The sequence below is a fragment of the Siphateles boraxobius genome, unplaced genomic scaffold (assembly GCF_051911475.1).
Source record: "Siphateles boraxobius isolate OS27281-9 unplaced genomic scaffold, OSU_SipBor_1 1, whole genome shotgun sequence".
Classification (NCBI taxonomy): Eukaryota; Metazoa; Chordata; class Actinopteri; order Cypriniformes; family Leuciscidae; genus Siphateles; species Siphateles boraxobius.
This window is the reverse complement of record NW_027508699.1, coordinates 19,995,790-20,014,054: the sequence shown is the minus strand read 5'-3', so window position 1 is coordinate 20,014,054 and position 18,265 is coordinate 19,995,790. Positions and strand designations below refer to the sequence as shown.

At 42.1% G+C, this 18,265-nt stretch overlaps 3 protein-coding genes across 9 annotated transcripts in view; 1 reads left to right on the top strand and 2 right to left on the bottom strand.

Moving 5' to 3' along the window:
* The first annotated feature begins 2,535 nt into the window (after positions 1-2,535).
* LOC143743618 (uncharacterized) lies at positions 2,536-7,036 on the top strand. Its single transcript, XM_077235420.1, has 2 exons — positions 2,536-3,666; positions 6,978-7,036. The coding sequence occupies exons 1-2, from the start codon at positions 2,536-2,538 to the stop codon at positions 6,978-6,980; spliced, it is 1,134 nt and encodes a 377-aa protein (XP_077091535.1). The 3' UTR covers positions 6,981-7,036.
* Positions 7,037-8,637: 1,601 nt separating this feature from the next.
* rab3aa (RAB3A, member RAS oncogene family, a) lies at positions 8,638-14,742 on the bottom strand. The gene is made up of 5 exons (XM_077227935.1): positions 14,649-14,742; positions 12,766-12,993; positions 12,491-12,609; positions 10,762-10,886; positions 8,638-10,647 (listed from the first exon to the last, which is right to left on the bottom strand). The coding sequence occupies exons 2-5, from the start codon at positions 12,991-12,993 to the stop codon at positions 10,457-10,459; spliced, it is 663 nt and encodes a 220-aa protein (XP_077084050.1). The 5' UTR covers positions 14,649-14,742; the 3' UTR covers positions 8,638-10,456.
* Positions 14,743-15,439: 697 nt separating this feature from the next.
* pde4ca (phosphodiesterase 4C, cAMP-specific a) overlaps positions 15,440-18,265 on the bottom strand; it is a 39,890-nt gene continuing 37,064 nt past the window's right edge. For all 7 annotated transcript variants that reach the window (XM_077227830.1, XM_077227820.1, XM_077227848.1 and 4 more), the window contains one exon: positions 15,440-17,888. In XM_077227830.1, coding sequence (XP_077083945.1) covers positions 17,397-17,888 — 492 coding nt within the window. In that variant the 3' untranslated portion in view covers positions 15,440-17,396. The remainder of the gene's footprint in view (positions 17,889-18,265) is intronic.

The window sequence follows — 18,265 nt, the reverse complement described above, 5'->3', positions numbered from 1 at the left end:
TAGCTAACTTATTAAGTTTTTAAGTGGCCTAAGTAAGTAACAATAGGATGTTTAGAAATTAGCCTAGTCACTTTATTCTTATATGTTACATATTTGACAGACAGCGTTCTATGTATGTCAACAGGCATCTATTGCCAAAGCCTTCATTCACAAATTTCATATATTGTGTATTTAAGTGGACTTATTCCAACAGTTTAATAGGGTATCCAAATATCCAAATAAACCTTAAATTAGTATTTTTGTATTGACTTTGTCTTGCTTTCATATAGCATTACAGTTCATAACACCAGGGGCAAGTTGTGCCACGAGACCACTTTTTTCCCAAAAGCTATATTTCTGAAACAATTTATTTCAGACCCAAAGTTATTGTTCTCAGGGATGCACCACATCCTGAAATATATGTACATCCTTAAGTTGAAGACATTACTGTCATGGCCTCACTTTAAAGTCACTTTGAGTAAAAACTGGCACAACTCACCCCACTTTCCCCTAATATTGTCCCGCGACCCTGCAGAGGATAAAGCGGTTTGGAGAATGGATGGATGTAGCAACTAGCAAACTTACTTTTTGAACTGATATACAATTATTTATAAAATAGTAAATACAAAATGCATTCATACAGCATGTTAAGTTAACTAATGTTACATGTGTGCAGTTACGCTGAATAGTTTAGAACCATAGGCTAGCCTACTGGACCTTATCACAATCTCAAGATTGTGTTCCTGAATTCTAAAGGATCCAAACATAATTATTCTACCGCACAGGAATTGAAATTTAAAATCAGTTTAAATTAAATGTAGCCTGATGCTAATGTATTAGAGGCTTTTATCCACAGAGAGATTAGCTGTGATGGTTAGCCTGTTCTTATCAACGCAATTACTGCTGACATCAGATCAATCCGCGGGCGATTTAGGTGAACAGAACACGTTGTCTTTTCCAGAATCACCCTCAACTAATGTTATGAGCAGCACATTAGCATTCCAATTTACCTTTCGCTATAGCGTGTGTCATTTATAATGCTCTTAATTGTGTGCCTAACAGTTAATCAAAAATGTTCTGAATGAAACTGAATTGTGCCTTTTCGTTTTATTAGGATAACGTTACACATGATCACTTTACAAGACGACAACAACAAAGTTGAGATGATTCGATCTGCATTAAAACATGTTCGACACTTGTGTTTAGAGTTTTAACTACTGACGGGTAACACATTTAGTTATTGACATATATATCACATGCTGTAACTGTGACGTGCAACTTAAAAGATTCTAACATGCAAACTGTTATTAGTTGTCAAAGATAATGCTTTAATATATTATTTCACTTACCATACACAGGGAAAAACTGATCTAACATTTCATGTAATTTATAGTAAAATAATTTTTAAATGTTTTTGGAAGTAAAAAAGAACAAATCATCTTATAATTTACAGTGAAAAAGCTGTGAACTGACATTCCCAGAATTCACCATGTGACAGCTCACATTTGAGGTTCATTTAAATAATTATGTTTCAGTATCAGTTAGGTTATGTTAGATCTTTTGTTCAATTAATGTTTATTGTATTATTTTAGTGTCATTTGTGTTACCATGATGGTGTTTAGTATTTGTGTGTATGACACTGTTTTGCATATTTTAGTCTTCTATAAAAGAATATTTACCTCAGCTACTAGTCATGACCTGCGATCTTCATGAGGTATCCTCTTTACCACCAGTGTTATTATGGTGGATGTCAGTATATTATAAATTACAAAATAGATTTTAGTGACAGCATAGACTTGCTTATTCAGCAGACAAGAACGGTTGGATTTAAATTTAAATACATAAATACAGCCCAGCCCCTTTTTTGTACTAGAGCACACCTTAAAATATTATTTGAAAAAGGCTGGATCTCTACAGCTGGTCACATAGCTGTAGTTCTGAGTGGATTCCATGACTGGCAGATGAACCTGCAGTGATGAAAAAGAGAGATAGAAAAGATAGAAATGCAAAGAGAAAGTTAAAGTATTTCTAACTTATTAACATAATATATCATTCAGTTATTGAACCACAAAGTACATTTGGATAGGAAAATAGATTGTGTAAAACCACTTACATAAACTGACAAGAAAAAGATATCAAACGCAAGTTATAAATTACCTTAGTGTGTGTGGCGAACAGGACGGCCGAGGGACGTGAGAGAATGGCGCGAGGCCGGTGGTGCGATTGATAATGAGCAACACCTGTGAGCACACCGGTCTCGCATCTCTCACGGAGGAGCGGAAGCATAAAGGAGGAGCGACGACGTTGATGATCGAGAGAGGAACAGGCCTGATTTTAGTTGTGTTTTTGTATTTGTGTTTTATTTTAGCCAGCAGTCGTCCGCGAGGGGCTGCTGGCCGTTATGTTTTAGTTTGGGTAAGCCAGCAGTCGTCCGCGAGGGGCTGCTGGCGGTATTTTAGTTTGTTTGTTTTATTTTAAATAAAGTTTATTTTGATTGTTCGCCGGTTCCCGCCTCCTTCTTCCCTGAACATTGCTACACTGGTGCCGAAACCCGGGATGGAAGGAGAGGCCGCCGCCAGAACCACTCTGTCAACGCCATTTGCGGACATCATCAACGCGCTCGCGGGACTCCACCAACAACACCAGGAGGCTCTGCTGAAGATGGAGGATCAGCAACAGCGCCGTTTCGAGGCACTCCTCCAGACCCAGCATGAGGACCGCGAGCAGTTCCGGAGCTGGCTAGACCAGGAGGCTCGGGCGTCTCCTTTGTCGGCCCCGGCCACGGCCCTTCCCCTCCACAAGATGGGTCCACAGGACGACCCGGAGGCGTTCCTGGACCTCTTTGAGAAGTCGGCCGAGGCCGGGCGCTGGCCGCCCGCGGACTGGCCCATGCGTCTGATCCCGCTGCTCTCGGGCGAGGCGCAGATCGCCGCCCAGCAGCTGCCAGTCCGCAACCTCCTGGTCTATGAAGACCTGAAACGCGCCATTCTTCAGCGGGTCGGCCGGTCCCCGGAGCAGAGTCGTCAGCAGTTCCGCTCCATGGAGTTCGGGGAATCCGGCCGGCCCTTTATCTTTGCGCAACAGCTCCGGGACGCGTGCCGCAGATGGCTGATGGCCGAGGCCCGCGACGTCGATGGAGTCATCGAGGTGGTGGTACTGGAACAGTTCATCGCCCGTCTGCCAAAGAAGACCGCACAGTGGGTCCAGTGCCACCGCCCGACGTCGCTGGACCAGGCCATCCAATTGGCAGAGGACCAGCTGGTGGCGTGCCCAGGGGTCGGCGAACCCCTACCGACATCTCTCTCTCTCTCTCTCCCTTCTCCCTCTCTCTCTCTCTCTCGCCCTGTCCCTGCTCCCAGGTCCCGAGGTGGCTTTCCACCACGCCCGGCGCCCCGCTGGAGGACCAGCCCTGCAGCTGATCCGGCCCCTGCATCACGTGCGCCGCCCCGGGGAACCCCATCGATGGTTGGCGGTCCGCCAACCCCGGCCCCTGCAGTCTCCTCACGTCAATCACCTGACCCACTTCCCGCCACTGGGATGGCGGGGAGGCCTGGGCCGGCCTGCTGGCGTTGCGGGGACCCTGGGCACTTCGTGGATAGGTGCCCGGTGATGGAGGTCGGAACGCTGGTCAGGGTCCCCGACGCGCCACAGGTTGCCCCCGATCAAGCTGGGTTGTACCAGATACCAGTAAGTGTAAAGGGGGGTACCTATCAAGCTTTGGTGGATTCAGGTTGTAACCAGACCTCCATCCATCAAAGTTTGATTCATCCAGTGGCATTGGATAGGAGCCGCGTGGTTAAGGTGCGGTGTGTGCACGGTGAGGTGGTGGGTTACCCCTTAGTGCCAGTCACTATCCAATTTCGGGGGAAAAAGCATAGTGTAGAGGTGGCAGTTAACCAGCACCTCCAGCACCCGTTGATTTTGGGAACCAATTGGCCGGGGTTTAAAACACTATTGGCTTATTTATGTACGGGTGCTTCTGGGATTAAAAGAAGGCAGGAGAAGAGAGCGGTGGTTCAGGTTGGAGAGGCTGTGCCGGGACCCTCGGGGTCTGTCTCAGAGGAACGGAGCGCTTCAGAAAGGGAAATCCTTTTTGAACGCGATGATTTTCCTCTGGAACAGTCCCGAGATGATACGCTCAAAAATGCGTTTGATCAGGTCCGCGTGATCGACGGACAACCTGTCCACCCAGACCAACCGCTCTCGTATCCTTATTTTGCCGTGATAAAAGATAAGTTGTATCGGGTGACCCAGGATACCCAGACAAAACAAGATACAACTCAGTTGTTAGTTCCAAAGAGCCGCCGGGAAATGCTTTTTCAGGCGGCTCACTGTAATCCGATGGCTGGGCATTTAGGGCAAGCAGCTACACTGAATCGTCTAATGACCCGATTTTTCTGGCCAGGCATTCACGAGAATGTGCGCAGGTGGTGCGCGTCTTGTCGTGAATGTCAGTTGGTGAATCCACCGGCCAACCGAAAAGCACCTTTGTGCCCCCTTCCATTAATAGAGGTCCCCTTTGAGAGAATTGCCATGGACCTCATCGGGCCGTTAGAACGATCCGCACGGGGGCATCGCTTTGCATTGGTTCTGGTGGATTATGCAACGCGATACCCCGAAGCAGTGCCGCTGCGCAACATTTCTGCTAAAAGTGTTGCGAGTGCACTGTTTCAGTTAATCTCCCGGGTGGGAATCCCGAAAGAGATTCTCACCGATCAGGGCACGGCGTTTATGTCACGCACAATTCGCGAACTGTACGAATTATTGGGTATTAAATCGATTCGTACCAGCGTCTATCACCCACAAACGGACGGCTTGGTAGAACGATTTAATCGCACGTTGAAGTCCATGATTCGTAAGTTCGTACAGGAAGACGCCAAAAATTGGGATAAGTGGTTAGAACCCCTCTTGTTCGCTGTACGCGAGGTCCCCCAAGCCTCCACGGGGTTTTCCCCTTTCGAGCTGCTCTTTGGTCGCCAGCCCCGCGGGGTGCTGGATGTACTTAGGGAAGCTTGGGAGGACGGACCTTCGGATAGCAAAAACGAAATTCAATACGTCCTGGACCTGAGAACAAAACTCCACACGTTGGGGCGGCTCTCTATGGAGAATTTGTTACAGGCCCAGGACAAACAAAGTCGGCTGTACAACAGGGGGGCTAAACTACGTAAATTTGCACCGGGAGATAAAGTGCTTGTATTGCTTCCCACTTCCAGCTCTAAATTACTCGCTAAGTGGCAAGGACCGTTTGTGGTCACACGGCGAGTCGGGGATCTCAACTATGAGGTCCTTCGATCAGATAGGGACGGAGCACATCAGATTTACCACCTCAACCTGTTAAAAAAGTGGAATGAGGCGGAGTCAGCGTTGCTGGCGACGGTAGTGAGTGGGGAGGAGGATCTCGGGCCAGAGGCGAATTTAAAGTCTCAATCCTCCGCTCTGGCCATTTGCGGAGATCACCTCTCACCGTCCCAGATCGCTGACATTCGAAACTTACAAACAGAGTTTGCTGATGTGTTCTCGCCCCTCCCTGGTCGAACAAACCTCATACAGCACCATGTTGAGACCGAACCGGGTGTGGTGGTACGCAGCCGGCCATATAGATTGCCTGAGCATAAAAAGAAGGTAGTTCAGGCTGAATTAGAGGCTATGCTGGATATGGGAGTAATAGAAGAATCCAACAGTGACTGGGCGAGCCCGATAGTTTTAGTGCCTAAAACTGACGGCTCAGTGCGGTTCTGTGTGGATTATCGTAAGGTGAATGCTGTATCGAAGTTCGATGCATATCCAATGCCACGGGTGGACGAATTGCTTGATCGGCTCGGCACGGCTCGATTTTACTCGACACTGGATTTGACAAAGGGTTATTGGCAGATCCCCTTGTCTCCAATGACTAAAGAAAAAACCGCTTTCACGACGCCGTTTGGATTACACCAATTTGTTACCCTTCCTTTCGGCTTGTTCGGGGCACCTGCCACCTTTCAGCGCCTGATGGATAGAATCCTCCGGCCGCATGCTGCATATGCCGCGGCATACTTGGATGATATTATCATCTATAGTAATGACTGGCAGCGGCATATGCAGCACTTGCGAGCTATCCTCAGGACGCTGCGAGGGGCGGGGCTCACGGCCAACCCAAAGAAGTGTGCGATTGGGCGCGTGGAAGTCAGGTATCTGGGCTTTCACTTGGGTCATGGGCAGGTGCGTCCCCAAATTGATAAGACGGCAGCAGTTGCGACCTGTCCAAGACCTAAGACCAAAAAGGAGGTTAGACAGTTCCTGGGGCTAGCAGGATATTACAGAAGGTTTGTACCTAATTATTCGGACCTTGCTAGCCCGCTGACTGATCTAACTAAAAAGGAGGCACCAGATACCGTCCAGTGGACGGAGCAGTGTCAGCAGGCTTTCACCCAGATAAAGGCTGCCCTGTGTGGCGGGCCGCTATTACAGGCTCCTAACTTTTCTCTCCCTTTTTCCCTGCAGACTGACGCGTCGGACAGGGGGCTGGGCGCCGTCTTATCCCAGGAGATGGAGGGTGAGGAACGGCCGGTGCTGTACATCAGTCGTAAGCTCTCAAAGAGAGAGACTATGTACAGCACCATTGAGAAAGAAGCCCTGGCCATCAAATGGGCCGTCCTCACTCTCCGCTATTATCTCCTGGGGCGAGAGTTCACCCTCTGTTCGGACCACGCTCCTCTGCAGTGGCTCCACCGCATGAAAGATACCAACGCGCGGATCACCCGTTGGTATCTAGCTTTACAGCCTTTTAAATTCAAGGTGATCCACAGGCCGGGTGCACAGATGGCTGTGGCCGACTTCCTCTCCCGCAGGGGGGGGGGGGAGGCTGCAGGCCGGACGGCTCCCCGGCCTGAGACGGGCGGTGGGGGTATGTGGCGAGGGGGGCGTGGTTCAGCGGACTCTGTAGCAGGAGAGCGAGGGCGGAGCCGAGCGGTGAGTAAGTGGGTCAAGTTCAAATGACGAACACCTGTTTGTGATTTCAGTAATTGGCGTGAGGAGACCGCATATAAGCGGGCTGTGCTGATAACGGAGGAGAGAGAGAGACTGGAAGCTCGTGCACGCTGACGGCCGGGACGAAACGTCTATTAAGCTGTTAACAGTGGAAAGAGTGCTGCCTCGTTGGATGTTTATGAAGCTGTGAACAGCGGGAAGAGTATTGCCTTACATGTGCAAATTGACTGTTTTTGTTTTGAGTTAATTTTGAGAGCGCAAGAAAGCGCTGTGCAAAGAGGACCTTTAATAAAGTGCACGAGCTCCACTACTTGCCGACCCCGAGTCTCCTTCCATCACCCACACACGAACCCTGAGTTACATCACAGTGTGTTTTCTGAGGGAGCTGGCATGAGAGTATGATTTATTGCAGTTCATGCAAATGTATTGTTTTTCAGGTGAGTGGACACGTATGTGTTTTTGTTTATCACTGCAGTTTGCAAAACGCCTTTGGCAGGCCTCAAAAGGGCATCTGAAAGGTTTTTCACCTGGAACAAAAGATTTAAAAAATGAAAGGATACCATGAGAATTAAAATCCCTTCATGTAACATCAACGAAAATATGGTAAAAAAGCAGCAATAACAAATAAAGTGTCACCTGTATGTGTCCTTTCATGAATTTTCAGGTTTTCCGCCCGTGCAAACTCTCTTCCACATCCGAAGGAGCACTCAAAGGGCTTTTCACCCGTGTGGACTCTCAAGTGATTGATCAGTTTGTACTTGGCCTTGAATGGATTCCTTTGACGGGAACAATTTTCCCATAAACATATGTAACTGGATTGCCCTGACACATGCTCCGCTGTCAGATGAGAGATGAGCTCCTTCATTGTGCAGTAGGTTTTCTTACAGCACTGTCGCTCCAGCCACTGGCAGGTGAACCTCGACATGTTCCTGTTCAAATTCATCTCTGGTCTATCTGCATTTGAGGCGTTGAACATAATCCTTTCTCCTCGTATCTGTTCATCCTGTGTGGGGTAAAGCTCTTCTGTTGGAGTCAAGTGTGTATAACCATCCTCCACGACAGAAGAATACCCGTCCATACAGATTAAAGAATCATGCTGTCCCCAAGAAACTTCCAAAAAACTCCTGTTACACTGCAAAAGATCCACGGTGGATGACATCATCATCTGTCCATCACAAATGTTATAGACATCACTGGTATTATCCATAAACATCTGAAAACAAGAGCTGAACGCAGCCATATTGTACAAGTCGTAATATAATGCAGAGCGTTTGTTGTAACTGGTTTCTGTAGGCCTGCAATTGTAAGTTCACCCGAACGTTCATCCATGAATCTGTGCAGATCTCAATGGCACTTTGATCTTTCTGAGAAAATGTTTAGATTATGTGACGAGGCTTGGAAAGAAGGTGATTTATACAGTACGTTTAACACGTGGATGATTTCAATTCCCAAGACTCTCTTCGTTTAGCATCTGTGTCCTTGTCATTCATCAACAAATAATTAAATAATCTGAAGACACAAGAGTGTGTCTCAAACTCTTGGTTGTTTCATGCGACATAATACACATTCAATAAAAACTAAGCAAAGTGATCATTATATATAAAAAAAAACACATTTAACCTTTGGGCATACATTTGTCCAGCAGAAGCCCCAATTACATCACAGGTCAATACCAATGACAATAAATCACAATAGGATTCAAACATAGCTTTTTATTTAACTCAAACAGATGCAAATGGCCATTTCAATCAGAATAAAACTCATAACATCGAGAGTGCTGCTTATATCAGTTGCTAATACAGTGGTTTATTCTACCCATTCAATCTCAGGGTGAAAATCACCATTATATAACATCCGAAATGTTTTCTTTTCTTGTGTCAAAGTGTGGGAATTGAAGAACTATTGTACAATTTTCAACACAAACAACAAAACTCAAACTGCCCAACAACAAAACGAGTATCAAAACCAAAACTTCTGCCTTTCAAACTAAGTTTTATCACTTATACTTTAACAGTGATTACATATAAAGCGTACTAGTGTCAAACATCTCCGTATAGAAAAAAAAAAAAAAAGTAAATCCCAGTGGTTAGCTATTTGACGGACTGTAAACAGGATATAAACGTAAGGTATAAATTACGCACCTTATAAACACCACATATCCAGTGACTATTTGGTATAACAAAGCTTCTGAATTGCATAGGGAAAAATCAGCACATGAGGTTTTCAATCATTCATCCTCTTTTGTGTTTAAATCTGATTTATAAAAGTGAGACATTTCAGCGATTCAGGCCTGTTTTATAAGAATAGCAGTAGTCCTCTTGATCTAACGCAGAACACGTACACCAATAAAACGCATGTAAATAAATATGCAATAAATAAAGCAGTATATGAACATATTTAATAACAACATAATTAACAATCTAGTGATTTAACTGACACGCATGATCAATAACTGGTGCATATATAACCTGGTAACTAATTAATATCTTTGCAGTATTTGTAGTTTTTTTCCCGATGCCTAAATGATAACGGATTTTGTTTTAATATTACTGTCTTTTCAAAATATAATCTTATCCAGAAACACATTAGCTGCTATTATTTGATGAAGTTTTTCTCTATTAAAGTATTATTGTGTTTTCAGCCTGCATAAACTAAATATCTACACTAGGATGACATACTAACATGCACACAAACACTCACACTTTTTACTTCATGGTAAAACGGGGAATTAGAGTCCACTATGCAGGAACCGGAGTAAAAGCAGAACATGTAACTGAAAAAACACTTAAATTCATTAATTCCTTCATATTACAAAAACAAGAAGCAATTAAGCACATCATAGTTATTTCTTCCTAATTGCATCTATTATTACACATATACCATTTTTTCTTATATAATATGTTTAACAAAATACACCTGCTGTTATTTAAAAGTAATAGGGAGTAAATGAGTGTTTTCATTCAGTTTTCACTCTTTAATTTAAAAAAATAAATAAAAGAGCGAAACAGTACTTTACGAAACATTCAAGCATAGGATTCATTCAAACTTTCTATCTTGGGATGAGCCTTTATGCTGATGGTTTCCACACAACAGTCTGTATACAGTCCCAACTGTATATTGGTCGGTTTAGAAAAGAATTAAATATCTCTTGGCAATGTATTCAAGATATTTGTGGAAATTTGACTTTGATGAAACCCAAAACATACCTAAAAATGCTCATGAACATTTCACGTAGGAATTCATTTGACACATACTTTTAATCATTCCGAAATTTAGTCAAAAAGCACTATAAAGATTCAGTTAAATTATTAAGAGATGAGAGGAGCATTGGTTACCGATACCAACATAATCAGAAAAACACAAGTGCGTAGATGTCAACCTCGCAAAAGTGACAGAGAGAAGATGGGCTCTCAGCCGCATCCCAGCAGCTCTTCTCTTACCAAAGCCTTCCTTCGTAGAGCGGTCCATTGTTCAATCTGTAGGGGAATGGTTGAGAGGTTGAAAGCGACCCTTAGCAAGCACAGTCCTTGTTGGAGCGTTGTGGCTGCTCATTAAGCTGAGGGCCCTGCTTGTTTCCGACGACGGACGGATCCGCCGACTCCACGTTCTCTGACATCCTGTCACAGATTATGTCCACCAGACGCTCAAATGCCTGCTTCACGTTGATGTTGTCCTTGGCACTGGCCTCAAAATACTCAAAGCCTGTGACAGTCAAAAGCCTCATATTAAAATAAGAGCTATAGGAAAACATCCTGCATATGAAAAAGTCTTGTTAGATGCAAAAGTGTAAAAAACATTCTGTTCAGGAATACTCACCTAACTGTTCGGACAGCTGTCTTCCTCTCTCTGAAGCAACTACTCTCTCGTCTTCCATGTCACACTTATTTCCCACCAGCAGCACTTGAGCATTGTCCCATGAATATGTCTTAATCTGGGTGGACCTAAAACAATGAGAGGTCATTAGGAAAAAGCATTTTAACCACCCAATTACTACTGGAATTAGATAATAAACAATTAAAATTTGTAATAATACAAATTTGTAATAAATAATCTTTTTTAAATTAAATAGTAATAAAAAACAGATAAATTCCATTTAAAAAGGCGCATAAACTAAACGCTTGACATTGTGTCCTTGTGTACCAGTCATGACGTGGTAAAGCTGAAGTTAGAGTGAACTTTCTTTTCCTTGCATCCTATTCTTCTGTGATCCAGCATGGCAGAACAGCTGAAAGGTTTGAGCTGCGCCCTCTACTGTACAGGCGTGAAATTTACTTTTTTTTAGGGAGTAACAATATTGTAACATTACTTTTTAAAGTAACTTTCCCCACAGAGCCTGTGAGCGGAGGGGAGCATGAGCGGAGCGGGGAGCGGATCGGTAATACTTCCTCCTTTCTGAAGATTCCGCTCGCTCTACTCAGAATGTCCTATTGTGATTTGGTAGTTCGAGAATCGGTGAATTAGCTAAAGCAATAGTGGGTTGGTTATGGAGTTCAAATATTGTTTTAAGGAAGTTGTGAGTCTTATGCATAACATGCATCGTTTGTGTGTGCGTGCGTGCGCGCGTTTTAATATGCCTGTTTTGCAACTGCAGTTATGTTCACGGAAATAAAATAACGAAAATCTAATATACCTTTTCAGTTATTGCATTTAATAAGCAAGTTTGCCAAAGGGCTAGACAATATTTTTTAATTAAGTTAATTTAATGCATTTAAATGAATAAAAAGAACAGACTTTTATCCAGAATCACCCCGAAATAACTTCTATTTACAATCCTAGCTACTGTAAATGATACATTTATTCCAGATATTCATTACAAAGTACAAATAGAAAGCAAGTAGCCTACAGAGACATTTTATGTCTGAGCGGGATCTGAGCGGGATTTGTTTTACCGGTGAGCGATTCATCAGTGAAGCGTTCGTTTGGGACGCGAGCGACTGAGTGGAGCGCACGCGCATAAGAGCGGAAAATTGAGCTGAGCGTCACACCGCTCCGCTTCGCTCACATGCTCTGTTTCCCCAACACTGTTTGGTTCTATTTCTGTGACATTGTGCCAGCTAGCTCCGCCCACCTCCCGCTCCACGTATTCAATTCCCGACAAAATGGATATAGCGCAAGATCTTTTCTTCTGTATATTGTGATGTACATCTAAGTGTAATTAATAAAAAATAAAAAAAAATTGATAAAAACATTAGGTGAAGTCAAATTTAAAAAAGAAAAAGAAAAAAGAAACATGTATACAAGGAAGAATCATTCACAATAAGATTAATAACATTCATTTAGAAAATAGGCAGGGTGAATTTTCATTTCATGCCAACTTTAAACATCACAGATGTTTTGAGTCGCTGTGATCGTGTCATGTGTAGCAATTTTGTGATCAGTGTGAAATCTGTGGATAAATTACTAGTGGCTTGTACCATATCACATCAGGTTGAAGCAAATATATAGTGTATGCTCTCTGGACAGCCTGCATTTTGACAGAAACCATATCATATCTTTGCAAATGTGTCAATTTTATGAAATACAGACAAAAACAGCACTATCATACCAGTCCTGAACGGCATTAAAAGAATCCTCATTGGTGATGTCATACATAAGAATGAAGCCCATAGCTCCACGATAGTAAGCAGTGGTGATGGTCCTGTACCTTTCCTGCCCAGCAGTGTCCTGAAATATACAATAATTGGAATGAAAATGTCTTGCGGTTTCTATTAATAAAACACCCCTTAACCAAAATCAATGAAATGTAGCTCAAATCAAAACTTAAGACTCAAGCAGAAAGAAAAACTGAAATTTACAGGATGCTTTAGATAAACTCCTCACCCATATTTGGAGCTTTATCCTCTTGTCATTCCGATAGATGGTCTTCACTTTGAAGTCTATGCCGACAGTGCTGACAAAAGCGGGTGTGAAGGAGTCATCAGCATATCGGAACAGGAAACTGGTTTTTCCAACACTGCTGTTACCAATGATCAGGATCTTAAACATGTAATCAAAGTTCTGATCCGTAGACTCTTTTTGTCCATATCGAGCATCATTTGCTGAGGCCATCTGCAACAACAAAACAGGTTCACTGTAGAAGAAGGTCATTCTTAAAAATCGCTATTTTATTTTCATACCGTACATAATAGTATTCTATTTAAATCAACATGCATTTTTTTTATGGGGAAGAGAAAGTGCAATTAAGAAAAAAAAAATATGCTCCTAAATTTCAGGTTAATTGTCTCTGGTGGTGGACCAGAAAATAACCTGAATTTTTCAAAGGTATAAGTCCTTTATGATATTTTTATCATCTGCTAAATTAATAAATGCAAATGTAAAATAATTGTGAGTTTGAGGTTTCACTGGTTACAGAACTAGGGCTATTAGAAATCTGGGCGAAAAAACTATTCACGTGCATTGATAAATGAACAGATGTATAAACATAATACAAATGCAGTGTTTTGGACAGTTGCTATGGTTTTACCCATAAATAAAAAAACTGTTGGTTTTAATCAATCAATAAAAAAAAAATACATTGGTAAAAATGTAAAATGATCAAGCAACCAACTGCATTATTTTTTGACAATTGAGACGGATTGACCCAACAAAGCCACACAATTTATGAGAGCAGGTTATTTTAGTTAACACAGAAAGACATTGATTTGCACAACTGAAAAGTAGAAACAAATAACTGCAAGATAATGTCTTTCCCAATAAACTAAACTGAAGTCCTTCTTTGGTATTCTCCAAACATTTACCATGGAAGCAATTAGGACAACTGACATAAATACAGGGTGGATTATTCATATACTGTCCAACTCAGTATTGCACAAAGGCATCAGAGACGGTTCCTGGCAGTGTGTTGAAAACAAATATGTTTTCCTATTCAGTCTGTTTGCTGAATTACAATACAAATTCAAAGCGAATAGAGGGTGTAACTGGCACTATCCCTGTATCCTTCTGGATTGAGCTAGCCAGTCAGTGTAGCAAGGGATTTTAAAGGTTTTGTGCCGGCTAAACCCTGTGCTTAGCTGGCTGTCAGGAACTGAGCACACGACGTTGTTATAGGGAAAGATTATGAAAATATATTTCCATTTTCTAGTGGAAGACCAAGGGGTTTCCTTCCCATATAGCAGCTAGGGAAAACCCAACCTCTGAATGTTCATTTCTGGTTTATTCAGTCTGTAATTAATCAGGCCGCCTGAGCAGACACATCAAGTCTTAATTCAAACATATGGTTCAGGCATGGCGTACAAGATAGGAGCTGGAAACCGTTGTGTTTGAGAAGTGCTGCTACGTTCGCAATAAACGATAACCTGTGTGAGCGAGTCTGCTGGCTGCTGTATGGCTGATAATGGTTAAGTCCGTAGAGCTCTGGTTAGCATCTATCCGCTTAACACACGGACTGATTTCCATTTTTATTCGGGTCAGTGAGTGACTAACACCGCATCGATCAAACAAACAGATACCATCCATCATAACTGCTAGCGAGCGACAGTGTGTTGAGTGTCAAAAGACAGTTGACATGTTTTAGCATGCAGCGATGGATTATTATACAGCAGAGGCTGTTTATGACCCACCCCAGTTAGCGATGTCAAATGTAGGTTATGCCGTTTTTAAATTAAAACCACTGATTTCCTAAAGTTTCTATGCGACTTCTTGGATCATTTCGAAATAAAAACAAGATTAAGCGTCATTATGTTGCTAGAGAAAGCCCAGCTTACCGTAAGAGGAGGGTTTATTTGGTGTGGTTTGGATGCAGTTCCCAGCCTGTGCACCTGCGCTCGTGCTTTCGTCACTCGACGGGAGTCAACTGGGGGCGGGGCTAAACAATGATTGACATGTGGATGAGCTAATCACACGCTCGCTTAGTCACCTTAGAGATTTAGCGATCTTCTGGATGCATGAAGCAACAAGACTTGATTTGTTAGGCCCGGTTTCACAGACAGGGTTTAGATTAGTTCAGTTAGGACATTTAAGTAGCTTTTATAAGTGCCTTAGAAAAAAACATTATTGTTGTGTATCTTGAGATGTAATTAAGCACTGACATATTTTAAGATATATCAGTGCAAGTTGCTTTCAGTTAAAACAACCCAAACATGCATTTTAGTCTGTGACTAGCTTAAACCTAGTCTGTGAAACCAGGGGTTATTTTTACAGACTTTTTAGACGTTTTTGTTTAATATCAGGGAAGCCATTTAATAATCATTTTGTAGAGTTCATCATTCTAATGAAAAATCTTAATTATGACATCATAAAGTTTAAATAATTAAGTTATGACAAAAGTTCGAAATTATGAAAGAAACAGTTCCGACTTTTTATTTTTCAAAATATGTCTCAATTATTTGACTTTCTAATGTCATAATTATGAATGGTTATGATTCCATAATTTCAACTTCTTGTGTTACAATTGAGTTTTTTCATAATTGTAAGACTTTGTCATAATTATTTACCAAAGCAGGGTTTTTCTCATGTGGCAAAAATGGGCTGCCTTCCATATAACACAGAGTCCAGCTTACTAATATTTCTTTGTTTATTGGCATTGGGAACAGGAAAACAATCACAGCAACATTAGTAACAGCGTTGTACTGATCCCAACAGTAAACAGTACTGTTGGGATCGATTGTCAGATCTGCGACAGAATGAGACCAAACACAGGTGTGCGTTGTACAGTCAGGCGAAACTTTGCAGGGCCACTCAGCATTTCTTTCACCACACGAAACATTGCTGTTAAAAGCACAGACTGACATTAAGATGAACATATAGCCAATAATTAAAAGCCCATTTACATACAAAGATTCACTGTATCCAATATTAAAATTCATACCATGGTATAAAAAGGACACAAAACAAAAATCTGACTTGCAATGAGCACATTGCGTCAGAAAGACTTATGAAACCTGTTATTTATCATGAATAATCTTAAATAAAATTTCAGCTTGACAAAACAACAGTTTTGAATAAAGAAGAAAGACAACTAAATTATCCAATCAGTATGTTACTGACAGTAGTAGATGTCATTGATGGAAATTAGCCAGTGGCACAATGGAAATTACAGTACAGCATGGATCATGCTTGCTTGGCACTTGTACTGTCATTGGCTATGTCCCTGTGAAGAGCAGAGCACTGATCAATCGCCAAAAACAAAAGAACATAAGAGGTCTGGCACAGAAAACGAACTTTGGCTTTAGTGTTAGACAACTGAATTTCTCTTGCAGCGCTCAGCTCTTGTTTTAGAACAAATTGCTCACTTCTGTTTAAGACATACATTTGTACAGATGGTAATATACCTCATATTTTTCAGTGTGACCAGCACAGAAACAAAGAGAAAGTACACATGTGGTTTAAGGACACCGATCACTTCCTAAACAGCTAATGTGGGTTTCCGTTCTAGCTCAGCCTTCCAGAGACCACCTTACAGGGTACGTAGATATGCTGGTTACCCTGCTGACCACAGCCAATCATAGTTATCTGTACGCTAATAATGACTCCAGCCCTTAATGATGGAGCAACGTTTGGTAATGACAAAGATATCTCTAAAGTGCTACCTAAGCAAGCCGATTTAAAACAGTGACGTACAACGTATTAATGCTTACGCTCATGCTTTGGATGAAGCAGAATAGAAAAATAAACGAGAAGCATATGTAAACCATGTGAATGTCATAAATTAAAGCAGCAATACTACAAATAAATGTGAGAAGGGTTTTAAGTTTAAATTATAATAGTCAAATGAGTATCATCTGTGCAAAGGAACAACAATACAAAGCCATGGTGTTCAGCTGGAGTGGTATATCCTATAAATGTGGCTCCAGTTCCACTATTAAGCACTAGGTGGCGTCACATACAAATACAAAAGATCACAATCATGGCTCGACTTCAGTCTACAGATTTTTTTAGTGATCCAAGGAAGACGGCGGTCACTATGTGGGTACCCTCAAGCTGTTTGCTACATGAAAGCAATTGTTTCTTTGAATCCTGAGATGTTCTGTTGTGTTAAGGTTAGGTTGTTTTTGTTCAGCTAATAATAGACCAGCTTTAAGTCAACAGTGTATCTTTTAAAAAACATTTTAGTGCACATAAGTCTCACATAAAAAGTGTCCAGTTTATCAATCAATACGTTCGGACGGCTCTCAAAGGTCCACTTGTTAGTTAACTTTAAACCTGGGATGTCACAGGAAGACATTTGAGTACATTTCCTCTGTGCATATATAACACAGGCAGTTTCCAGCGTCCCGAAGTCGTGAAACTGTTAAGAACGTTTTAAAAAAGCTTCATGGTTTGACAGTCTGTAGAGTAGGAGCTCTCTCCAGTGCAAGGTGACTACTGTATAAAAAAACATCCCATGGAAGCTTTCCTACCTATCCTTTGCTCTCCTGCACTGCGTCGCCTATGAACGGGATGGAGAGGGATAGGGAGGTGGTGAAGAAGAGGTACGAAAGAAAACGAAAACTAAACGAAAAAGTGCACTAGTGTTATGTTCCCAGGCGCAGGCACGATACGCTTTTCCCTTCTTGGTCAAGTTCTCTATCTTCATCTTCACTGTCTGGCAGCTCACCAATCTTAAAAGACATTGTCCTGCAGCCAGGGGAGCGGGCGGTCAGGTTGGCGTGATGTGTGCAGGGAGCCGAAGACGGATGTTTGCTTTCTGGATCTGTCCAGGAGGAATCCTGTGCAATGGTGGTGAATTCTTCGTCCACTGGACTTTCAACGTCAGACTCCCCTTCCTCTTCTAAAGTCAGTTCGAATTGGAATTTCTCCCCAGCTGAGGCGATGCCTCCACCCATCGCTCCCATCCCAACCACACCGCCCTTTTCCTCAGGGGTGGAAGTGGGACTGTGAGGGATCATGCTCTGGTACCACTCACGATTGTCCTCCAGCGTGTCGAGAATATCCTGGGCGTCAGGGTGAACCAGATCCGCCCAGGTCTCCCACAGTGGGTGCACGATGTAGTCAATAAAGCCCACCTGATAGATGAAGCATACACAGACAATATGATTCTACAAAAAGTGGATTTTCACTAATAATTGTACACAAGTGTTGGTACTCCTGTTACTTACAGATATAGTATCCCTAATATATAAAGATAAAATATATATGGATATATATAAAATTTCGTAATATCTATTTTTAGCTTTATACACACAAACACACACACTTTATATACTATTTTTACTATGGTATGATAAAAATTTGCTGATCAGGAATCAGTGTTATTTTAGTATTATTTATGTATTATAGTTTTTTAAAACTTATTTTTTTTATTTACATTTTATATTTTTAAGTTTCATTTGAGTTTTTTAAGTATATTTGTTTTATATTTTGTTTTGTTTTAGATGTCTGT